At 39.6% G+C, this 25,018-nt stretch overlaps 1 protein-coding gene across 3 annotated transcripts in view; it reads right to left on the bottom strand.

Moving 5' to 3' along the window:
• Positions 1–25,018, bottom strand: part of CDH8 (cadherin 8) — a 328,629-nt gene that overhangs the window by 95,367 nt on the left and 208,244 nt on the right. For all 3 annotated transcript variants that reach the window (XR_013538622.1, XM_072980825.2, XM_078380477.1), the window contains one exon: positions 22,103–22,239. Coding sequence is in view for 1 of the 3 variants with exons in the window: in XM_072980825.2 (XP_072836926.2) it covers positions 22,103–22,239 (137 nt within the window). In the remaining 2 variants the exon portion in view is untranslated. The remainder of the gene's footprint in view (positions 1–22,102; positions 22,240–25,018) is intronic.

Here is a 25,018-nt window from a genome sequence, read left to right as displayed (position 1 = left end):
ACAAAATCCTTCGGTTTCTGAATGTGGGATATTGTGTTCCCATCATTCAAAACACCAGAAAATGGTCTGATATTGATGCACAATGACATGTTCATGTTGCCAGCAGGAAAAAGGATGCCAAACATTACATTGCAAAGGCCAGCCTGAATGTTGACAGCACCAATGGCAGCAGTCAAGATGGTCTATAGCCTCTTGTGCTCACTACCATCCACAAGTGGGGAAAATCCCAGAAGCCTATTCCTTCTTTCATCAATTAACTGCTTCTCACTCAAATTCAAAGCAATTGTCATGCCTGTTTTTCAGCAAATGTTTTTCAACAAATAATTTAGAATCAGAAACCAAACATACAGCAGCAAACTCCTCTTTAAACAATTAATCACCATCAGGGTTGAGTCTGCAAGCTCCCAACTGACATCATATATTCCAATCAAAAAGCCCCCTGAGAAACCCAAAGCTAAGCAGGGCTACCGAAATGACTTGACACTGTACATCATATCAGAATATCACCTCTTTATTGCTGAGACTGTTAATAATATTTCCCAGCATCTTACTTTTACCTTTGGCAAATTTGATTCATTAAGGCATGGTTTTTTATGCTCTCAGGCAGAAGATCCCCTCACTGATTTCTCAAAGAGTGGTATTAATTGCAACTCTGTACTGCCTGATACAAATTTGCAGGCTACTTCTGCAGGAAGAGGCAACGGATGGGTCTGCGAGCCAAGGGAACAGGAGGGACTATGCCATTGACTGCAGACTAACCAAATAGTACTGCAAGTTGCTAATAACCAGATAAATCAAGGACGATGGACAAATAGAAGTATACAGTATTCCCTGAGTCAGCTACTGCACTCAGATATCTGGTTTATTGATCTGCAGAAAGTTAAAAAACTAACAAGTTCACCATTAAGGAGAAGAGGTCTGCTGACTTTCAAACAGTCAACAATACCCTCAATTTATTCGTGAAGGCTTTCACGGGCGGGATCTAATGGTTGTTGTGGGTTTTTCAGGCTCTTTGGCCATGTTCTGTTGTTCTTCCTAATGTTTCGCCAGTCTCTGTGGCCAGCATCTTCAGAGGACAGCAACCTGTGCTCTGGTGCTGTCCTCTGAAGATGCCAGCCACAGAGACTGGCAAAACGTTAGGAAGAACAACCTTCAGAACATGGCCAAAGAGCCCGGAAAACCCACAACAACCAATACCCTCAGTATTGCTAAAAAATGAAAATGTTTCTATCTGTTTTTAGCATATTAGCAAATAATGTTGTTGTTTTTCTGATGAAAAGTTCTGCTTTCTGACTGGAGATGGGCACAAACTGCAAATTTAGTGGTTCATGCCAGTTTGTCCTTTGGCTGAACAAGTGTTTAGATAAAGGTGAAGGTTCCCCTTGACAATTTGTCCAGTCGTGCCCAACTCTAGGGGGTGGTGCTCATCTCTGTTTCCAACCCATAGAGCTAGCATTTGTCCAAAGACAATCTTCCGTGGTCATATGGCCAGCATGACTAGACACGGAATGCTGTTACCTTCCCACTGTGGTGGTACCTATTTATCTACTCGCATTTTTGCATTTTGCATGCTTTCGAACTGCTAGGTTGGTGGGAGCTGGGACAAGTGACGGGGGCTCACTCCATCACATGGATTCGATCTTACAACTGCAGGTTTTCTGACCTTGCAGGACAGAGGCTTCTGAGGTTTAACCTGCAGCGCCATTACGGCCAAGTGTTTGGTGCTTCCGAACTCCACCTCTTCTGGCAAGCACCCACTCAGAGGCACTGCATAGAGGAGGTGGGGCAGGAAAGCAGGGGTACTGCCTCTAAATGGGCACCCACCACAGTAGGTGGGGCTGGGAAGTGCCAAACCCCTGTTGGGCCAAAGGACAACAAAGCATGACTTGCAGGTTTGGCAGTTCGTGTCCATCTCTACTTCTGATTATAATCAACACCAGCAGAACAGCCACTCCTTCTGACCTTGAAACCTCCAGTCTGCTCTACCCAAACTTCACTGTTATCTCGTAGAGATGATAAACCAACAGCACAGCAGCCATAACACATGAAAAGACAGAGTTCTGCCAAAGCAACATCTTAATCCTTTATGAACCAGTCTTCTGGATGATCACTCAAACCTCTCTACTGATTTGGAAGGCTTTAAGAATTTAAGCTTAAAATTAAGCACTGCAGCTAAAACTCTCATTCTTCCCACTGAAGAGAAAAATGATTAGGTGCTAAACATCTAAGAAAATGCAAGCTTTGCATGGCCTACCAGTGAACAAGATCAGTACTAGATCTGATAAGGAAAACAATTCAGCATTTCAAACAAAATTTTAAAAGATGCCTCAGAAGGCAAGAGGAGAAAGGGACGACAGAGGACGAGATGGTTGGACAGTGCCATCGAAGCTACCAAAATGAATTTGACCCAACTCCGGGAGGCAGTGGAAGACAGGAGGGCCTGGAGTGCTCTGGTCCATGGGGTCATGAAGAGTCGGACATGACTTAATGACTAAACAACAACAGAATTCTACAAAAACAAATGCTCTAAACCAAGCCAAGATTAATTTCACAAAGAATCCTCAACCTATCAAATCCGGAGGGTGTCTCTGTAGAATCATACATTACTGAAAGCATTTCAGCTGAATCTAACAGTTTGTTCAATCTGTTCAATTGTAAGTAGTGACGCCTTTTGTTCTTTCTTCTACTAACTTCTCAGAGTGAGTTGTTGAGACTATTAAGTACCAGGTAATGAGAAAAGTGACATACTACTCTGGGGAACTCTTCTGCTCCGTGAATGCCTGCACTTTTGCTGCACGACTAGAAGAAATTTAACCAAAGAATTCAAAACTCTGAAACAGAAACTGTGGGGAAGACTCAGGCATGCCCTGCTATGCTTCAAACCAGAGATTTTCAATTCTGGGAATGGCTGCCCTGTATGGCGGAGACATCAGAACAAGAGGTTGCAAACTCTTCCTGATAATTGAGGTTTCTCGGATTCTGGACTCTCCTCCTTACCTATCCAGCCTACCCACTGGGCTTTCCTCATTATAAAATGGTATAAAAGTCTTTACTGTCAGAGCTGTGACCTTGCTTTGGCAACAGGTGCTCTCCTGGTTGTGGTGCAATACTTGACTGGACTGGACTTCTAGATGACAAGCGGGGTCACAGAGAAATCATGATGAACTGTTATTGTGACCATAGTGGGGGGGGAGGTATCTGCCCCTCCCATCTCAGTTTGTTTCTCTTGGCTTTGCTGTTGCCATTGCTATAATCTATTCATAGTGCTTCCAGCCACAATAAATCCTCATTTATATTTACCCTTGCTATTTCAATTAATTAATAATAACTGATATTTAGGATACTGCAGTAGCATTAATGACAAGCTATTTACAATGTATGGCTTTATATGCTGCTGTTGAAGTAACTCATGTTAAGGTTATGTCATGTTGAAATGGCACGCACAAAGTACAAGAAAGGAATGGCTTTAATTATGACGTGGACAATTGTGGAAATTTAGTTCTCTTTAAATAGGGTCCTAGAACTGGAGTCGTAATCCAATCTCAGTCCCCGGGTAATCATATTTTCCTCAACAGACTGTATATAGCAAACATTAGTTAAATGGATGTTACGGGAGTTAAAAATAAAGTAACAAAGGCTTAATTTTCTTACAGCATGAGAAGAAGTATAGATATAATATTCACTGTGCTCTTACAGCAGATGTATCAAACCTGCCAACTCATTATCTGTCAGACTGGAGACAAAAACTTGGCATTTCAAACAGAAGCTGATTCACTGGTATTCTGCTTGATTTTCATGCTGTAAACACACAGGTCATACTTGATGCAGGGAAAGTGTGATCAAACCCACTGAAAACACAGTTTTAAGCATGCTTAACTCATGTTTTGGATTATTCTTACAAACCACATGCAATACCGATGGAAGCACATTTAAAGTGCAATCTTCCTTGTGTCTGCTCAGAAATAAAATCAAAGTGTGCTACTTATTTACCACCTCATAGCTCTTAAATTATTCTTTGGATGGTTTACAGTTTAATTATGTAGGCTACACTTTGCCCCCCCCCCCCACTCCAGCAAATTGGAATTCATTAACTTCAGAAGAATGGAAACTGAGACAATGTTGAGCTGGCTACCTGGGACTGAACCTGGTCGTGAGCAGAGTTTTGTCTGCAGTACTGCAGTTTAGCCACTGCACCATGAGGCACCTAAAGATCCCTAGTCATTTTCGTGGCACTTATATCTTGGCAAATATGTATAGGGTTGCAATCTTAATCCTACAAATCAAGCTTAATTCTACAATAGAATGTTTATAAAGCTTTGATATACAAAGAGAGTACATTATCTCAAAGGAGATTCACGTGCACTGGTGCATAGGATGTAAAGTCATAGAACAGCACCACCTCATAATAAATAGAGGCAAAAATTGATTCCAAAGTGTTCCCAAATAAGCATCTTCTGCCCTGTGTGCCATGTAGGGATAGGATTTTCCATATGTGCATCAAAGGTACATTGCTGAAAACAGCATCTTGGTGGCAAATGATCAGTTAGAAAATTCATTCATCTTGCTACTCGCTACAGCTATGTTGTAAGTCCAACTCTCCGTTCCATTTTCAAGGAGGGTTCTGAGGGCCCATCATGTATCCCAATTTACGAGATGATTTGTCTGAGAATGCAATATTTTGACATGGGAAGGAGCAGTTTCAGGATAACTAATGAAACAACTTTACATATAAGTAAGGTCTAAGCTCAACTACTTTCCAGATTTATAAACTTATATCACAACTATGGCTGATACAACATGGAATTTGTTTGTTTGTTCAGTAATACCATATTATAATCTGTTTGGGTTGCATGCCTTTCTGCATTCAGCAAAACTGAATTCCATTTACCAAATTTTTCTGTAAGGATGAAACTAGATAGCAGGAAAAAATTGAATGGATCTCCTGTGAAGTTGCACCCAGGAAATTGAGTTTCCCTAAGTAAGCTCCAGTCCACCACACAGGAGTCAGCAGAGAGAGGGGAAGAAACTGGAAGTTGAAAACCTTGTTTGCAGCTTGTTAAGTAGCTCTGTTCTGGCTGTTCAGGTTTGCAGAAGGCCATGTTAGAACAGAGCTATCTTAATAAGCTAAAAAGACATCTGATTACCTTAACATCCTCCTCTTCCTCTACTCATTATTCACTCTCACCCACCCACCATCCACTTTGGTTGCCTAGTTGCCCTAGCACTTAAATTAGCAAGCCTTTAAAAGAAAGAAATGGAGGAAGGAGGAATATAAGAAGTAAGCAGACCAGACACAAGGTTTGTGGAGGAGAGTATTCAAATGGCAGCCAATGTCCCCACACACTGCCTCTCTCAGTGCTGCTGTTGTCGGCTGGAATAGCTTCAAACAGAATGGCTAACACAGCCTTCCACATTGGCTCAAGCAGCCACAGCAAAATGCAACTGATTTCTAAAAAGTAGAAGCCCCAGCAGAGGAAAAGACTATGGATAGGAGAAGGGGACTACAAGCTGGTTAACACTGCTTTGTATGTCATATAGTTAAGAGAAAATAATTTGATTCAGAGCATGCAAATTCCAGAGCATTTGCCATAATATTTGTCATTGTTGTCACACTCTCACACAATTCGGTTCTCAGTTTGTGGTGTGTACCACTCTTAGGTTTGAGGCACTACTATACGGAGCAGAATTTTCATAGAATTGTAGAATAATGCTGTTGGAAGGGGCCTATAAGGCCACTGAGTCCAACCCCTTACTCAGTGCAACAATCCAAATCAAAATATATCTGAAATATGGTTGTTTAGTATTATCTTGAATGCCTCACCAGCTACTGCATTAATCGGTTCCATTGTTGAACTGCTCTAGCAGTTTTTCCTGATAGTTTTTCCTGACATTCAATTGAAATCTGGCTTCCTGTAATTTAAACACAACAGAGTCCTGCATTTTGAGATTATTTAGAACAGATCATGCCCCTCTTCTGTATGGCAGCCTTTCAAGTATTTGAAGATGTTTGGAATAGAAGATAGAATGGTTGAGAATGAGCGGTATAGAGCAGTGGTCTCCAACCTTGGGCCTCCAGATGTTCTTGTACTACAATTCCCAGAAGCCTTCACCACCACCTCTGCTGGCCAGGATTTCTGGGAGTTGAAGTCCAAGAACATCTGGAGGCCCAAGGTTGGGGACCACTGGTATAGAGTACAGAAATAACCTTTCAGTATTTGGATATATTCCTCAATGGCAGACGTATTTATGTGCATTTTACCAAGCAACTGCATGCAGTTTTATATATGATTTTTTACATATCAGTCTTTCTTGGATATTTGCAGTGCAGAAAAGCAGTTCCAGTTGCTTGGCATTTAAAAACAAGGGTCTATAATAGAAAGCAAAGTTCACTTTTCGGTATATGTTCTCAGAAGAGAATGCACACTCCAAGATATGAAGAGGTCATTTCACCAATGAACCAGACCCTCTTGAGAGTCTGATCCACTTTATGTCCTGATTTGATATCACTCCTGGCTCACAAAGGACTCATTCCCTAGAGTGGAACTAAAGGAAAAAAAGAAGAAGAAAAGAAACACAAAGGAATCAATTCATGGAGCCAGTAATTTTCACTCTTCTTTTTTTGCTACAATTTAATAATAGAATTTCTCTCGTGTACTTCTAGTTTTTACCTCAGAACAATCTTGGAAGCGAGGTCAAATTCCCTCTGTATGTGCTGTTTTATCTTTTAAAAAATCAATGCTTTCTTTCTTAAAAGATGGTGGCGAAACACGGAAAGAAGGAGGAAGAGTGAGGGGACTGACTGGAAAAAGAATACACGTATGTCCTTTTTCAGTTGCTGATCTTCTCACATGTCTAACGTTATCAGATTAAAGAAGCCCCATACAAAGAAATCAGAACCAATTTGATTTCAGATTGGCAATTCCATTTACTTATAGCCATGTAAGAAAAGTGAGCCAACGATAGATCTTGCTCTGGTGAGAGATTTCTGGTTGATTTGCACGAGATCAGCAAGAAAGTTTGATTGTGAGTACAGTGGACCCTCTACTTAAGGAATTAATCCGTATTGGAATGGTGGCTGCAAGTCGAAAAGTCTGTAAGTCGAATCTCCATTGACCTACAATGCACTGAAAACCGATTAATCCCATGACCAGTGGTTTTTATTCTATTTTTATTCCATTTTGGTTTTTTTCTGGTCTGTAAGTCAATTCTCTGGCTGCAAGTCGAATCTAAATTTTGCAGCCAGAGAAGTCTGTAACTCGAAAAGTCTGTAAGTCGAGCCGTCTGTAAGTCGAGGGTCCACTGTAGTTTAACACACAACTTAATCCTTACATATGATGTCTACCCTTATTCTTTTTTTCAGCCTTGGTTCATATATATGGAGCATCCATATTTATAGGAGTCACTATTTATACACCCATGCAGAAATTACATCAAACCTATGGATGCAACTGTGACACCAGGGCAGCGGCAGGAAACTCAACTTGAATCCACATCTTATATTACCGTTGTCATTTGCACTGAACATACATCAAGACATCTCCTTTTCATGAGTCTAGGTTCTTTGCTAGTCTTGTATTTATGGATGAAGAAAGACAAAACTATTCTCCTTGCCTCCCAAGCGGGCAAGGCCGTTTGCAGTGCTAGTCTCGAAAAGAGAAGATAATGAGAGCAGGAATATTGCTGGAGTTTCTGCGCACATGAGTGGTTTTGGTTTTTATCTTTACCCCACCTCGCTCTCTCTTTTGCAATTTAAACAAAATTGTCCAAATTGCACTTTGATGCAAATGACTCAAATTGTCCCAAATAACAACAGTTGCTGTTTCGTTACATGAAATTTTAAGGACCAAGAATATTGAGTGGAATGTTTCCAAAAAATGGAAACAATCCACTCAATATTCTTGATTAGAGATGGGGATATTTGTATATGAATACCCCTCCCCACAGGTGGAGGTAACGAGGGTCCGGCTCCCTGGGGCCAGACCATCCACCCACCATTCTGCTGCTGCCGCGGGCTCTGCATTCCCTTCCTATTGCTCCAGAGCACACGGTGGATTAGCCACTCCTAGCTGGAGGTGGGATGATGAGCTTGTCTGCCATGTCGAAGAGTGCTTAATCCACTGCGAGTTCTGGAGCGATTGGAAGGGAGCGCAAAGCCCATGGCAGCAACAGAACGGTGAGTGGACAGTCTTGCCCCAAGGGGCCTGGACCCTCATTATCTGTGCCTGTGGGGAGGTATTCATATACAAATACAAATACCCCCATCTCTATTCTTGATCCTTAAAATTCCATGTAACAAAACAGCAACTGTTGTCATTTTGGGCAATTTGAGTCATTTGCATCAAAGTGCAATTTGTACAATTTTGTTTCCATTTTTTTAAAAAAAATTGGTTGTGGGTTCTGTCTTGTGATCACTGTTCTTTGCTTCTCAAAGGGAAAAAAATATGACTGTTGCACAGAGACTGTTTGCACAAAGTACGGAATGTTTCTCATCTCATTCGTACCCAATGGTGAGGGATCAGGCATGAAAATGACTTGTTGAAGTGTCTCATCAGTTCGAGAGAGACTAAATCCAGGGGTGGACAACTTTGTTGGGTCCTGTAGCAAATCCTCTGGTTCCAGGATCCTTTGCAGACTGTAAAAGTTATCACAATGGCAAGAATGCATCAAAAATATATGCCAAAAGTAATTAAAAGTCCCTTTTCGCCTCCTCCACCTTAAGTGCCTTATTCTTTACTTTAAAGGTCAGTAACACTCCTGGATAATCCCTCCCTCCCTCCCTCCCTTCCTTCCTTCCTTGCATGCCTTTCCTTGTTGTGGATTCTGCATTCCTTAACTATCCACAGTGGTCTAATTGTGGTAGGTATGGGATGGCTATCCAGTCTCCCACAGCTCTTCGCCCAACTTTCTAATAGTTAAAACCTTCGATAAATATTCAGTTGTACTTTGTTGAGATTGCCATTTATCAGTTTTAATGATTATATTTCTCCCATGTTCAGAAGGAACAATTTGTTCTGCAGGAGAAATTTACTTCTCACTGGTATAAATCACAATTAAAAATATAACATCACCTCTACAATGCAAATCTATCCAACACAATAATTTCCACCTATAAAGCTTAAAAAAAAAACATTTTGGATAAGCAAATTTTTTTTCCCTCCTGATTCACTACACTTCCCAGCCTTTGTTTCAACATAAATGTCATATAATTATGCTGGAAATACAGAACGTTTAACCAGCAGGAAATCAAATACATGGCACCATTTGGTATCATTATTTTCACAGTCACTCCATAAAGAACAGGCTTTCTATGGTGATAAATGCTGCAGTTCACATGATACCTACCGGCTGGGATCATATTCAAAAGACTTAAGTTCTATTATAGATTTAAAAACCTTCTTGTTAGATTCTGATGCCTTTCATTGTAATTTCATTGGAATTGTTAGTATTCAGCAGCTCCTATTATCAAGTGTAAGCAAGATTTGCAACAAGCTGAAACAGAAAAGGATTCACCTGCAAAATAAGTTATGTGCATCTTTTTCTTTCTTTCTTCAGATTGTGCAAAGGGAACTGAAAATGCCAAATGTTTGTATTCCTTCAAAAGTGGTAACATCCTAGCAATTGATACTTTATTTATTTATTTATTTATTTATTTATTTATTTATTTATTTATTTATTTATTTATTTATTTATTTATTTATTTAACTTATATGCCATCCACACTACCCAAAGCTCTCTGGGGAGCTTACAACAATTAGAACACAATAAAAAGGTAAAACAATTAAAGTACAATTAAAAATATACTCTAAAAACATGTAAGAAGCATCACTTTAATTCTGTCTGTGAACTTGCCTTCATTTTCTCTTACATCGAAAACAATGATATTCTTCAGTACAGATTTCAGCTCATTTTGAAAGGACTCAAACATGCAAACATTTTGGCGAATTGTGATAATCTTTTAAAACAAAAATGTGAGCATTTTTGTTGTGAGCATCTTGACAATTCCAGATGGCTGGGAACAAGCTAAAGATGCACTGGTTAAAGTACAGTAATGCAGTCAAGACTCCACTCATGACTTGAGTTTGATCCCGACAGTCAAGTAGCTGATGTACATAGCCTTCCATCCTTCCACAGTTGGTAAAATGAGTACCCAGCTCACTCGGAAGCAAAGTGTCCCTTGCATAATAACTATGCAAACTACTCAGAGAGTGCTAAGTCAAAACAGCAACAGCAACAGCAACAGCAGCAGCAGCAACAACAACAACAACAACAACAACAACAACAACAACAACAACAACAACAACAACAACAACAACAACAACAACAACAACACTGGATCCAAACCCTTTCCGGATGAAGGGAAGTTGTGGCTTTGGACTGTGACTTAGTTGCTAGTTGTGACTTAGGACTGTCATGATCCTGGCTTACTTACCATCACAACAATCATGAATCTGGACTGAGAGGGGTTTAGATCTGGAATACCTCAGCACCTCCCCCACGGATCCTTCACTTGTCCCCCTCTCTAGCCCTTGTATGGCTGCTTCCCCAGATGGTCTCAGAAGATCTGAGATCAATCAGCACAAATGTAGTTGTGTTGGCACAAAAAGCTTCTGCCCATTCCAAACTCTCAACAGCTAGGAGATCTTTGAGGTTAGATCCCACTGCTTGTTACTTATATAAGAACACAAGGGGAAATAGTGAGACAAACATATGATCAAGGAGGGAAATCAATTGTGTTCCTTTTGAGATTCCTACAGGTTTTTTTAAAATATATGGTTTAATCTTGTGGCCAGACACCCTGGATCCTAGTTCTGCTGAAAAAGCAGAATACGTACTAATCAAATCTGACCGAAACAGATGAATGAGAAAATAAATGAACTCATTGTGAAAAATCTGTCCAGCAAGGTAGATATTAAGAGAAGTCAGAAAGAACTGCACATATTTTTGAAGTTTACCAATTTCCCTGCAAGAAGGAGGGGGAGACCTGTGGCCAAATGAGGGTGGGGAAGGTGGCACGGGAATGCAAGTTGGATTCAGAAAGAAGAAGTAAAACAGAACCTGAGACAGACCGGTTTATGAAGCTACCACAAATTAAATCGGACTATTGGTTCTTCAAGCGCAGTAATCACTCTGACCTGGTAGGAGTCCTAACAGGGAATTTTTTTTTTCTCTTGGCGAGATCAATTTTAAGTCTGTTCCTGAAGACAAGACTCAGAATAATATATGCTATATATTTCTCCGAAACCTCCAGGAAGAGCCCTGATGAATCAGAGCAGTGGCACTATTGACTTTCTCATAGTGAATAACCAGATACCCATAAAGAGTCTGTGGTCACTAAGCAATAACTAAGCAGAATACTGCCTCTTAATCTGTACGTTTCATACAACTGCCATGACTAACCACCACCAATGAACAATCTCAGTTATCTAAGCTAGCAACCCTCACCATGTTTTGTGTTGGCTGAAAACTCTGTCCCCTTACAACCATTTTCTTATTACCAGCAAAGAAAAGTTTGCCACTTACAGGTTTGGTGTGTTTATCAAAGCCCAACTGCCTGTGACAGGACTTCCTCTTTATATGGAGTGTTCAATAAAATGTTCCTTAACCCCCTTTCCTTACTGTACCTTTCTGTGGCTTCCAGAAATTTTCTCTTGAGCCTAGTTCACCTCTGGTATGAACAATGGGTATAGAAGCAACAGGAGACAGGAAAATAACTCAAAATACTGTCTTTTCCTTCCTTCTTGTTGTCTCCTGCTTTGCTAGGAGTTTAGCATCTTCATGAGGCAACACCTCAGAAGCAAGCAGGTAAGCTGGTGCAGGTCTGGTGCAGATCTTGAATGGACCATGTTCAGGACAGTTGTATTCATCTGGACGTGGATTCAGAACCATGCAAATAATGATGATGACTTGGAGGAATTCTCTAGGTTTTACATTCTGGTCGGGAAAGTCTGTACCGGAACTCCATAATCCTCCCAACTCCCTCAAGTGAAGGAACTTGTTTGCATTTTTTCCCATTCTTGCTGACTTCTTCAGAGGTTAGAGTCCAAGAGGATGATGATCTAGTTGAGTTGCTTACTGGGAGGCTTGCATACTTCTTAGGAACACAGTGAACTGCTCCTGCTGCTGTTGGATGCCATAACACTTCTGTGTTGTTCTTCTTATGCAACTTAACTTCCATACTGATTAACATGTTGTATACATCAAGGATGGTTTCTTCTCAGTGAAATCTTCCCTGAGATTATCCGAGGATCATCTGGGGGTTGCACCACCATTTGAAGTAAATCGACAATGATTTAGCAAATGACTTCTTCATAATACTATCCTATTGTAGTAATTCCACAGAGGATGACTAAGCTAATTTTCAGTGCCTAGTAAGTACCTTTTTATTTGTTCAGCCATTGGTGGTTTTTGCAAGCTGGCTTTGCACAAACCCTAACCATTGTTGCTAATGCTTTTGTTGTTTTATACTTTCATCAGCAGATTGTTATTTTCTATTATTCATTTCAATGATTACCCACTTCAGAAACTCTTTCTAGGATTGAAAAAAGGATGCAAATGCATGTAAATAAATATAAATGAAATGTGCAGTAGATGGGGTTGGAAACATAGAGGATTCCCAGCCACTTCTTTTTAGATCTCCTATTCGTAGTTTACATTATTTAGGAAGAAAATATCCATGGTGTGGTCCACTGACAGCAGATGCTAGCAAAAAAAGGACAGAAATTATGCACCATGCTGTGAGACTTTGTAAGGTGACTTTGACTTTTCAATCTGATATTTCCCTAATGTCTAGAAGATCGTCACAGTTCATTTTTTCTTATGTTCTGCTAAGGTAATGATTATTCCAATAGAAAACAAACTTGTATGTAAAATTATACCTCACAGCAAGCCTTCTAAGGCATCATTAGCCAGGAGCCTTCTAAATGTCCTGTTTTCCCTCGGGCTGCTCTCTTTCTGTTTCTAAAAGACCACTGGCTCCTTTGTGATAAATTAGATAAATGTGTTCTGTTCAAAGAGGGAATGAAAAAACAGAAACAAAACTATTCACTGCTATTATATCACAGGTAATTCCTTCACCTGTGTTTTGCCCTTTGATGGGAAAGCACCTTTTTATCTATCTCTCTCTCTCTTTTTTTAAAAAAAATACACTTTGTATCTCAAGCCTCAGTTGTATGATGACACTTTATATCTGGGCAGGGCCAAATTGCTAAAGTAGCATCATTATTTAGTAGGATAAAGACACTTGTGCTTTTTCTTAGCACCTCTTCCTTCTTTCCCACTGTGCATAATTAAACTAAACAAACACCTATAAATTAAATAAGTAAAGATCTACATCAAGATATAACAGAATAGCCCTATTGGTACCAGCATGTCCCGAAGGCTAAATTGGCCATATGTGCTTATTCCTCTGTTTGAAATGGTAAAGAACCCAAATATATATTTTAAAAATCCAGATTAAAAAATGAGAAAGAGCATTGACCACCAACTATTAGTGGTTAGTTAGCCAGGAGGCACACAATTTACCTAGTTCTGGTCTCCTCCTCCATGCATGAGATGCATTCTAAATCTACATCAATTAGAGATCCATTATTTCTAAATCTAACAGAAATTCATATCTGTGCATAAAACTGGGCATATGGGGGGAAATGCAAAACCCCAAAATGACAAATGAGTCCCTACAGCCTAGATCCTTTCCAAATAACAAAAGTGGGTGTGACCCACCATTCTCTTTCAAGATAAGCATGGGTTGTTTTGTTTTTTGTTTTGTTTCGTTTTTTCATTTTTCAAAATCTGTTTTAAGTTTGGGGACATTTAAAGTTGCTCCTTTTTGCACTGTAGTGAAGATGGGTTTTTTAAAAAATATATTACTTGAAAACCCCCTTTCCAAATCTCCCCAAATTTGGCACAGAACAACACCAGGTGTATCAAATCTGGTGTTGATCTAAAGTCTAATTTACTTTTTTTTTGGGGGGGGGCTGACCCCATTTTTAGAATTGCCTCCTAGAATGTGGCTGTGCCAGCACAACTTCACTGCACTCTCATGCAATGATAATGGCATCCAGTCTTACCCTTGTGTTTGTACATCATTTTTGCTAGTATGAGCATTTGTGTACACTGTGTTTCAGCTAAGAACACAAAATAAGGAGATGCACTCAAGCTGAAGGAGAAGTGGGTTTCAGTCCGCATATTAATCCCACAAGTGTCATTTGGACAGAGCTTTCGTGGTTTTGTTTGTTTGTTTGTTTTTTGAGGGAATGTGTTAACATTCATCATCACTTCTATGTGAATGACATCTCGCTCAATAAAGACTACTTATTACTTTGCAAATAGCACATATGTAACATGTTAGTAATGTGTTACATTCTTTTCCAATTTAGTTTTTACAAAAATGCAAAAAAATGCCCTACCAACATTGTAGCAGTGAAGTAACCATTTCTTATTATACCATAAATGTAACAATGTTACAAATTGTTATACTTGTAGAAAACAATGTCACACCCTGCAGTCAACAGGGCAACCTGTTACTTTCAAGCTCTCGACCCGAGTCAACTCATATATAAAAAAATAGATCAAATAAAATATTCTGCCATCTCAAGGTGTAAGAATACCGCAGAATTACATATTTGTCCCTTTTTATAGTAGTGTGTGTGTGTGTGTGTGTGTGTGAGAGTGTGTGTGTGTGTCTTAAACCTTGTTTTTCAAAGGTTTTGTTCCAGCCTATGAGACCTGTATCAAAGAACACCCCTAACAGGTACAGACAGAAAAATCAGAGAACACTGCAGCCTTTAAAGCAGCATCATCAGAACAGAGTTCTGACAGGGTCGTTTTTCATGTAGGGCAGCAATCCTTCAAGCAAACCAGTTCTTCATTCATTCATTCATTCATTCATTCATTCATTCATTCATTCATTCATTCATTCATTCATTCATTCCTTTGCCTCATCAAATCCCTTTCCTTGAAGTAGATTCCAAATCATAAGAAGAAGAAAAAACTGGAACACAGGAACAGAGGAAGATAAGAGCATTTCATTGTGGAGTTTTAAAATGTCCTCTTTTTTTTTTTTTTTGCTAAGAAAACACTAAACTTTTTTTAAAGAAGCCAATGGGAAGGATGTTATTCTAATAACATTAATAGCAACTATATTTTGTTTGAGTATTATTTTTTAATAGGCATGGATGGCAATTTACCCTAGAAGAACAGAAGAACAGAGATGAAATCTTTTTTGCCTTGGACGTCATCCTGATGAAAATTGGCTTCACCAATGACAATTGCACGCTGACATTTTTGTTAGCACTGGAGAGAGTAGGAAAGTGTTAAGCCCCTTTCGTGCATACTGTGATCCTGAGGTACCGGGGTGGATGAGGGATCATAGATTGAGGCTGAATGGCGGGACAATATGGAAGTGTCTGTGGCTGGGGAAGATCCTTAGTGTCTGCAGATCGGGGGCCTCCCTCTGCTTTCCCAGCGTTACTCTCTCTGCTAAGGATGAGGTTCACAGTTGGAGTGTTCTTCTCAACCCAGTGCTATCAATGGAATCTCAGGTATTGTCTGTGGTCTGTTCTGCCTTTTTCCATCTTAGGCAGACTGCCCAGCTGTTTCCCTTCCTTGACACTGGGTTCCCCCTCACCATGCTGGCCAATGCACTGGTAGTCTTGAGATTAGACTACTGTAATGCTCTCTACATGGGGCTGCCTATGAAGCTGCTACAGAAACTTCAGCATATCTATGGTGGCCAGACTATTGGCTGGGGTGAAGAAAGACCACCACATCTCCCCCAATTTTGCTGCCTTGCACTGACTACCTGTTTGTTTCTGTGCCAGCTTCAAAGTGATGGTGCTGATTTAAAAAGCCTTAAACAGTTTTGAACCTCAATACCTGGCAGAACACCTCTTTCCAAAGAGATCTGGCCATTCTACATGATCTTCTCAGACCAGGCGGTTGAGAATACTGGAAAGAGAAGACCAAACACCAGGCCTTCTTGGTGGTTGCCCCCCATCTTTGGAATAATATGCCACGTGAAATTCACCTGGCCCCTTCACTGGGAAGCTTTAAATCAGTGGTTCTTAACCTTTTTGAATGAAACGCCCCCTTGAGCCATTGAGGAAGTTATCATCGCCCCCCTCCCCATAGTGATGATATCTTATTTATTTATTTATTTATTTATTTATTTATTTATTTATTTATTTATTTATTTATTTATTTATTTATTTATTTATCTATCTATCTATCTATCTATCTATCTATCTATCTATCTATCTATCTATCTATCTATCTATCTATCTATCTATCTATCTATCTATCTATCTATCTATCTATCTATCTATCTATCTATTTATTTATTTATGACACTTAAATCCAATGACCCCTGAAAACAAAATTCAATTCCAAGAAAATGAAATGCCCCCAAAAAGTAACATTTAATGATTTAGTTGCAAGCGAATTTTAAGATGCAAAAAGAAATATAAAAAGGGCATAAAAACAAACTGCAATGCAGGAACTAAAAATTTCAAGACAAAAACTCTGAAATTAAATTAAGATTGGAGGAAAATATATATTCATGCACACTGTAAAAAGGCTGCAGCCATCTTCACAGGTATGGCTTGCTCCAGCGCCCCCCTACCGCCCCCTTCTGCTCCAGTGCCCCCACGCCGCCCCTTTTCGTTCTACTGCCCCCCTGAAAAATGAAATCGCCCCCTGGGGGGCATTATCGCCCACGTTAAGAACCACTGCTTTAAATGATCACTGAAATATGGATTGTCAGGCAGACTTTCCTGGAGTATTTAACATCCTAGCACAGTGATTTTTTCAGTCTTTTATACTATCTGTTCCACCATCTTGCCTTTAAATCATTCTAAATACTTTTAGTTTTTACTTATGATGCTAGTCTATGTTTAACTGTGATTCCAATTGTTATTGTGTTTATCGTTTCATATTACTGTTTATCTGTTGACAGACAGACAGACAGACAGGCAGACAGGCAGACAGACAGACAGACAGATATAGAAATAGATAGATAGATAGATAGATAGATAGATAGATAGATAGATAGATAGATAGATAGATAGATAGATAGATAGATAGATAGATAGATAGATAGATAGATAGATAGATAGATAGATAGATAGATAGATAGATAGATAGATAGATAGATAGACCAAGCCCTTCCCCATATTAAAAGAGAAAACCAACCAAGCAAACAAAAAACAAACTAGTCTGGTTGCTGAACAGTTATAACAGAGGTGGGTAAACTGTGACCTTCCAGATGGTGGTAGATTATAAATCCCATCATTCTTAGTTATTAAAGCCAATAATGAAGGGCTGTGAGATTTCTTGAAGGCCATCTATCAGTTGCTCCTGCATTGAAGTAGTATGTGCTTTTGCTTTCAGTTAAAGTGTCTGAGCAAAATTATTCATAATTGAGTATTGTGATCTGCAGACCTTTCAAATAATAGCTGCCACCAGGGGAAGGGCCCCCTGTCTGTTCATCACCTGCCGAGAGGTGGATGAATCTAGAGATGGGTTTTCCCAGGTTATCTCACGTATTGACAGGCTCATGCAGAACTAGCCAGTCTCAGAATTGCCCTGGATCTAAGCCAGAGAGGAAACGAGAAATTAGGTAAGCTGCTGTAGTCTTTCACAGTGGAGCTGCTCAACTGTCCACAGAATAATGGCAGGAGTTACAGTCCCTATAGAAGGTGTATTCCTGTGAGATTTCCTCTGTATAGAAAAGGAGAAAGACCGAGTTGAAGAAAGCATGAAAGAATTCCCGGTTGCTATGTTGTGAGCTAGATTTATCCACAGCAGATGTTACAAAGAGAATGCTAATAAAATCTATGGCCTTGTTCAAGGCACGTAGCATGTGCAGGCTCATTTTGGCAGTCAGCCTGCCAGGGAGGGGAAAAAACCTGCTAGTGTTTCCCATAGGGTTTCAGGAATGGGGGGAAAAACACCAACCATCTATTCTTCTACTCTAAGAGAAAACAAACACCGTTCTCAGGCAATGGCATAAACTTGGCACATATTAATAGGAACTGCGTACAGGCACTAATTATAGGACACACTTCATTATGACTATTTGCCCGAGTCCATACAGATGACTGATGCACACAGATGCACCACACACACCCCTACAACATGACAACAGTGTCTATTCTCCGTCTCTAAGATACAACCTCTATAATGACATCCTGCATGTATTTACAAATTAATATCAAACACATCTGGAAAATGCCAGGTAGCCAAAAGTAATAGGAGCCAATGACGAGAACAAAATTGACTTTGCCAACACAGGAATGGCAATAATTGTTGATGGGACAAAGGTCAACAGTCTGTCAAGGGAGACAACTATTTTATATCTATACAATACAACAGAAAGATGGAATATCAGCTGGATTATCTTCTATTTAGGAAGGACAGTAATTAGAAAAGAGAAGAGGAGAGGAGCACACACACACACACACACACACACACACACACACACACACACACACACACACACACACACACACACAAAATCAAGCCATGAAATTTGATGTTTTTTTTTAAATGAAAGATTAAAGAAAATGTGAGAACACAAGGTCAGGCCATCTGCTACTACAAAAATGCACACCTTACTCAGAGTTGTTCCAAAGGAATAGATACAGCTCACTCAGGGAGCAGAGCATACAGGAGAGGTCCTTAGACTTCGTTGCGGGTTATGATATCTTAAGGTATCTTCCTGATAAATATTGATAGTTTCTCTTTCCTTTCCCTGATTTCAATCTCATCCTGTTTTTTTTTTGGGGGGGGGTGCTGAGTTCAGTTTGTTGCTATTGCTGACATTTCAAACCCATGAATGCCAGATTTAACCCAAGGAGTCCACGAGGGGCACTGGTCTGCCCCATAGCAGCCACAAGGCGCTTTGCTTTTTCCCATGTCAGTGAATGATGGGAAATGGCCCCAAAGCCCAGGTTCATTTCGTGTTTCAGTGTTTAACTGAGTATGGTGCCCACCACAATTATTTCCCTTGTTGCTACATTCAAATTTGACACCGATCCCCCCCCTCCTGTGCATGCCAGAGAAATAAACTAGAAAGAACTAAGACTTAGTGTTCAGCTTCGATTTCTTGATTAGTTGCTCCTGTCTTCCAGTGGGAAAGACTGGGCAGTGTGCACCTGCAAGCTACCTTGTTGAAGATATACCACTTGAAAAATGTTGGTCTATGACATATCAGTATCATTATATCTTATTTCAAAGAACTCCAAAGGAGTGTAGCTGACCTTAGTTCAACTTGCCTACAATCTTCTCATAAGAACCAATTCCCTGTTCTCTGAGTAAATCCAGGTGTCCTGAGGCATTTATTTGTTTCGCCATTTATTTGAAGTATTTATGGTTGACCCAAAACTTGAAAGGACCTAGAATCTTATCCAGGTCAAAATACTTTGTCAAATAAGCCCGTTTCCAAGAAATGGACCTGGAGAAACTGATTATCTGGCCTTACACTTACTTTGTCTTTAAAAAGAGAGAAAATCAGCATTCACAAGCTGGCTTTGAAGTCTTTCTTTCTTTTGTTTTTTTAATACTGAATATTCAAGTGGACTCTTCATGCTGGCTTGCCTGATCCACTTTCCATCTGCTCTGCTTTCCTTTAAAATCCACTACCTGTTCTCGATCCATTATGCAGTTTAAAAATACAGTTTAATATTAAGAATAAACATTGTTGTTTAGTCGTGTCCGACTCTTCATGAGCCCATGGACCAGAGCACGCCAGGCCCTCCTATCTTCCACTCCCTCCCAGAGTTGGGTCAAATTCATGTTGGTAGCTTTGATTACAAAGTGATGGGCAGACAATTTTGTTCATGATTTTTCCTCTTTCCCTGTTTGACAAATGATCATGTGTGACTTTCCAGGTGCAGCCAGGATGGTCAAATGTATAAGACAAAACATGAATGTATCTTTCTGACAACTGTTAAGCTATACCAGTCATAAGCAGCTTAACACTGGTTCCTACTTCCTAGTTTGGGGAGGGGAAAGGGGAAAAAAAGAGCAGAGACACACAGAGTTAGAGGAAGTGGAAGGGCAATATGAAGAATGGTCAGATTCAGGATGGATCTGCATTGAGAAATCCCTCCCTCACTGGAGCCCCTTATGCTTTTCCAGTTGGGATCTGGACACCTAGAGTCTTGGACTCCATTCTTAAGAACAAGAAGGGACCGGGGGGATCCATTTCAGAGGTGAAAAGAAAAGAAAAGTGGGGAAAGAGAGAAAGAGAAAAGAAGGAAGGCTGGATTTATCTGGCTATCACTAAAGATTTTTTTTGTAACAAATCCTGTTTGACTATTTGGCTCTAAATCCTTGTATCTAGAAAATTCCACAAAAAATAATTTTATATATTCAATTCAAAATGCCAGGATATGGCTACAATATTATATACATTATTACACATAGTCTATATAAATAAATTAGTAACTGCAGCAGTGTTGACAGTGTTTTTAATTTAAGTGTTGCTCTAATAACTCTACAACTGCAGGGAGATGGACTCTCCTTCACTGGATGTCTTTTAACAGTGGTAAGAGTGGCATTTGACTCAGAGATGGACTTCCTCTTTTTACAGTGGTTCAGACTCAACTATCTTTGACAGCACTTCCTCCACTACAGTTTTGTGATTCTATGAACACTCATTTCTGTATCTACTTTTACAATGTGGGAAAATCAAGGCAATTTACATGCTAGTGTCTTTAAGGAAGGATCAGGGTTGTTTAGCCAGGCTCACAAGATAGGCAGAGAGTAGAAGAGGTGAGGGAAAGAGATTAAATCTCAGGCACCAGGATGGGGCATTTTAGTGTCAGAATGACACTTGGTTGCAGAATTCCTAGAGAACCAAAATATGGTGTCCTAAGAGTCATAGAATACACATTTGAGTTTCAGGCACTTGTCGTGCACATGTTGTTTTGTTCAAACAGACCAAAATGGAATTTCATCACAATAAGAAAAAAATTCAAAAATTTGCTGAATGCAATTTTTTTAAAAAATAAAATAAAATAGGGTGAATTAGGATGAATAGTTGATTGATCTATTGAGGTGTTACAACTGGATTAAGTAAAATGGAAGTCAAGGGCCTCCTGGAGCCATGCCCCCTCCAATGTATCTTCTTGACTACCCCCGCCCCACGGAGAGTAGCATTCTGAAATACAATTAAAGCCATATTTTTGCCTGTCCTGAAACTCACTACAAGAAAGAACTCACCTTGCCTCAAGATTTTGGCCAAAGAGAAAATAAAGAAGAGGGAAAAAAGTACAAAGCATAAAGTGCTGAAATGAAATATATATTTCATGGGAAAATGAAATATATTTAGTCAATGGGAAAAATATTAAAGAGTAAATAATAAAGATTAAACAAGTGTATTAGTTGAAAAGTTAATATGTACATTAAAGAGGATTGCTTGAAAATGCGATCCAATTTCAGTGTGAGAAGAACAGAGTCTTAATGCAATAGAGAACAAAGACAGAAAAAAATGCAGGTGGGTTTGAGAAAAATGCAGTGAACATGAGACAAAGATGTTCACATTTGTAACTGTAGTTTAAATGGATAAAAAGGTAAGCAAAAGCATGGGGAAGTGCACTATTTTTTAATTTCCAAAACACACCCTGCAAAACCTGGCAGGACCAATAAGTGTAGCCTTTTGTTTGCACTGTTTTCAGATCTGTGGAATGCAGGTGTCAGGCAAACCTAGATTGTTAAATTCTGTATTATGTCTGTAAACCTTTGGCAGGAAGAAGATGGGAAGAAGCACATTCATCCAGATAGTAAAAAAAGCCCACTGAGAAAAAAAATCTCACATGTGTGCAATCCAGAACAATGAGAGCTTTTACATGATACTGAGGAACCACTCAAATTTTCATATTTCCCATGCTATGACTTTCCTTGCTGATCCTTTGCTGACGTATCTGATGAAATGCAATAAAAATGATGAAGAATGTTGTGTGCAAATTTGACACAAGAGATGATAAGGGGCTTTTAAAAAAATATTTTGCACAGCTAATAAAGACTGGTTCCTGAAAACGACTGGTTTTCTAACAGGAACATCTGACAGAATAGTCAAAGGCACTGCGGGACAATCACTTACTGTCTTCCGTTGCAACGATGGTTATGTTGTGCCACGTGCTGGTTTCTCTGTCCAGGGGGGTTGCCAGTGTTATCCTTCCATCCTGAGTATTAATGTTGAACTGTCTCTCAAGGTCGGTGTTCCGATCAATGGAAAACCTATAAAAGGAGATACTTTTGAAATTTATTTAAATACAATTGTATGGCCCAAATGCTTCGCTGTAAGCATTGTAATCCAAGGCAGCAGTTTCATAGCCCCAGGGGTTTGGAAGAACTCAGTTGTGTTGTATTTTATGTGGCAAAAATAATCGACTGAGCACTAGGAAACAGAACTATAGTCCAGAGAATAATTAGCTGTATGATCTCAGCATGAAGGTTAGGAGCTGTCACTGACATCAGTAGGTAGCATCTTTTCGAAACTACTGCAAATCAAGAGTTAATGAGATGATCCATCGCGTTTATTAGACAGCTCACACTATATTTCCTAGCAATTGCTGGTAACTCTGTCAATAAATTCAGGATGTTTGTGTGTGCTGTTGTTGTTTAACAAGATGCAACTAATGTTCTTATCCCAACAAACCTCGCTTTTGATTAATTGCCAGGCTTGTCACTGATTTAACATAATTCTGTGGACAGGCGCTGGTTAACAAATTATGTTTTACTGGTAAAGCGCTTCCTCTTAAACAAACAAACAAACAAACAAAAAACAAGAGAGATTGACTGCTGTACGGATTGACAGCATTGCTTCCCTAAGAAACCGCTCTTAGCTAAGCAGAGTTTGCAGACGAGAGTGCACAGGTACATTATGCAGCTTTAACGTAGAAGCCAGTTTGACTAACAAGAAAGAGCTGTAGTAAATTGTTGAAACAGTGCATTAAAGAAAAGGGTGAATTAGAACTCCTTGCAAAGTCTTGGGAAAAAGCTTTTTATGCACGCCCATTTGCATACAGTTGTTTTATTAATGCATTATTTGTAAAAGAAACCAAACAGGGAATTTAAGCCTTCCAATTTCGGATGGGTCACACACACAGTAAAAGTGAAGAAAAGAAAGAGAGGCTGGGAAACACTGAAACAATAAAGCAGTCACAGTTTTGAGTGGTCCCACTAAATCCTAGCAGTGAATTATATAAAAGGCTAGAATGAGTGCTGTTCTGAGGTGTGGCATGCCACAACATCATACCATGCCCTTTCCCCATCTGTTCAGCCTTCTGCCTCAACATGCAGTGATTAATTAACAGGAAGCATCAAACTAGGTTACATATGTTCCATCCTACTGAGGACGCAGGTTATAATAGGGATGTTTAACCAATTCAGTGCATGCAAGGTTGGCTGTGAGCTGACTTCAGGAACACCGTGAAGTGCTTTATTGCCCGAGACAGAGCAAATATCAAAGCAAATACGTTTCTTGAGTCAAGGTGCATAGACCGATAACAGGGAGACTGCTGCCCACCTGGTCTGTCCTCACCATAGCCCTAGAAATATCAGTATAGCAATATGTTCAGCTGTTTCATGGCAGTGAAAATCTGCTGGTCAGAGACAGCCAGTTTACACCACCTAATAGACGGGGCCTGGTGGACCTGAGTGGCACACCCCAGACAAATGGGTCACAAATAATTTTAAATGTGTATTTTGAAATAAAATATATTTAATTATATACCAAACCTTGCCTCAATCATGAACCATTTATGAGTATGCAAACTTTAGCACAAAATGATTTTAACAGTATATGTCTGCATCTATATTTAAATGAACATTTTCATTCTCATAGATAGATAGATAGATAGATAGATAGATAGATAGATAGATAGATAGATAGATAGATAGATAGATAGATAGATAGATAGATAGATAGATAGATAGATAGATAGATAGATAGATACATACATACATACATACATACATACATACATACATACATACATGGATGGATGGATGGATGGATGGATGGATGGATGGATGGATGGATGGATGGATGGATGGATGGATGGATGGATGGATGGATGGATGGATGGGGTTGGGTTGGGTTGGGTTGGGTTGGGTTGGGTTGGGTTGGGTTGGGTTGGATGGATGGATGGATGGATGGATGGATGGATGGATGGATGGATGGATGGATGGATGGATGGATGGATGGATGGATGGATGGATGGATGGATGGAAAAGTAACACTAGATTTTTTGGTGACAATATAGGCAAGAACTAGCTGTCTTTGTATGGTGAGACAGAATATCATAGATCTCTCCTTCAGTGCAAGACTAAGACAGCAACTTTTTACCATCACGCTTTCCTCAAATATACTTTGCACAAAATCCCTGTCTATGTGCAAAACTACTGTCTTGCATTCACTGTAAAGATAACAGCACACACACAGGTTAACTGATACCAAAGGTACTTGAACCCATCTTTTGCTACTGCTCATTTAACCCTTGCAAGAGCCATCACATTTTTTTCCATGTTGCTTGTAGCCACTGGCTATTCCGGTTAAGGATTCTGGAAGGCTAAAAAAACTAAGTTTTCCAATATAAAGTTAAATTCTCTGCAGCTCTGGGGTGGCAAGGGTGTTTTTTGTGGGTTATGATTTTTAACTCCAACTCCTTATTTTTTAAAAAAGGTGAATTAATTTTTCTGTAATTGTCCAGGAGAGGTGGCTCATTTTTTCTATCGGTCATCAGGTCCTCTCTGCTAAACAGGGCAAAATACAAAAAACTACATTCCCCCCCCCCAATGGAAAGTAGACCTCTAGATACTTCCACTCCTTTTTACAGTTTGTGTGATGACCTGACCAGTCAGAGTTGCTCTTCCATTTCCTAAACAAGGGTTCACAGCATACATCCTTCCAGATGTTGTTAGAGTGCAACGCCCATAAACTCAAGCCAGCATTGGCAATGGTGTGGTAAAATGGCAGATGCATTTGTAAATCTTCCCTTTTAGTTTTCATGGC

The sequence above is a fragment of the Pogona vitticeps genome, chromosome 10 (genome assembly GCF_051106095.1).
Source record: "Pogona vitticeps strain Pit_001003342236 chromosome 10, PviZW2.1, whole genome shotgun sequence".
Taxonomy (NCBI): domain Eukaryota; kingdom Metazoa; phylum Chordata; class Lepidosauria; order Squamata; family Agamidae; genus Pogona; species Pogona vitticeps.
This window is presented reverse-complemented; position numbering and strand designations above follow the sequence as displayed.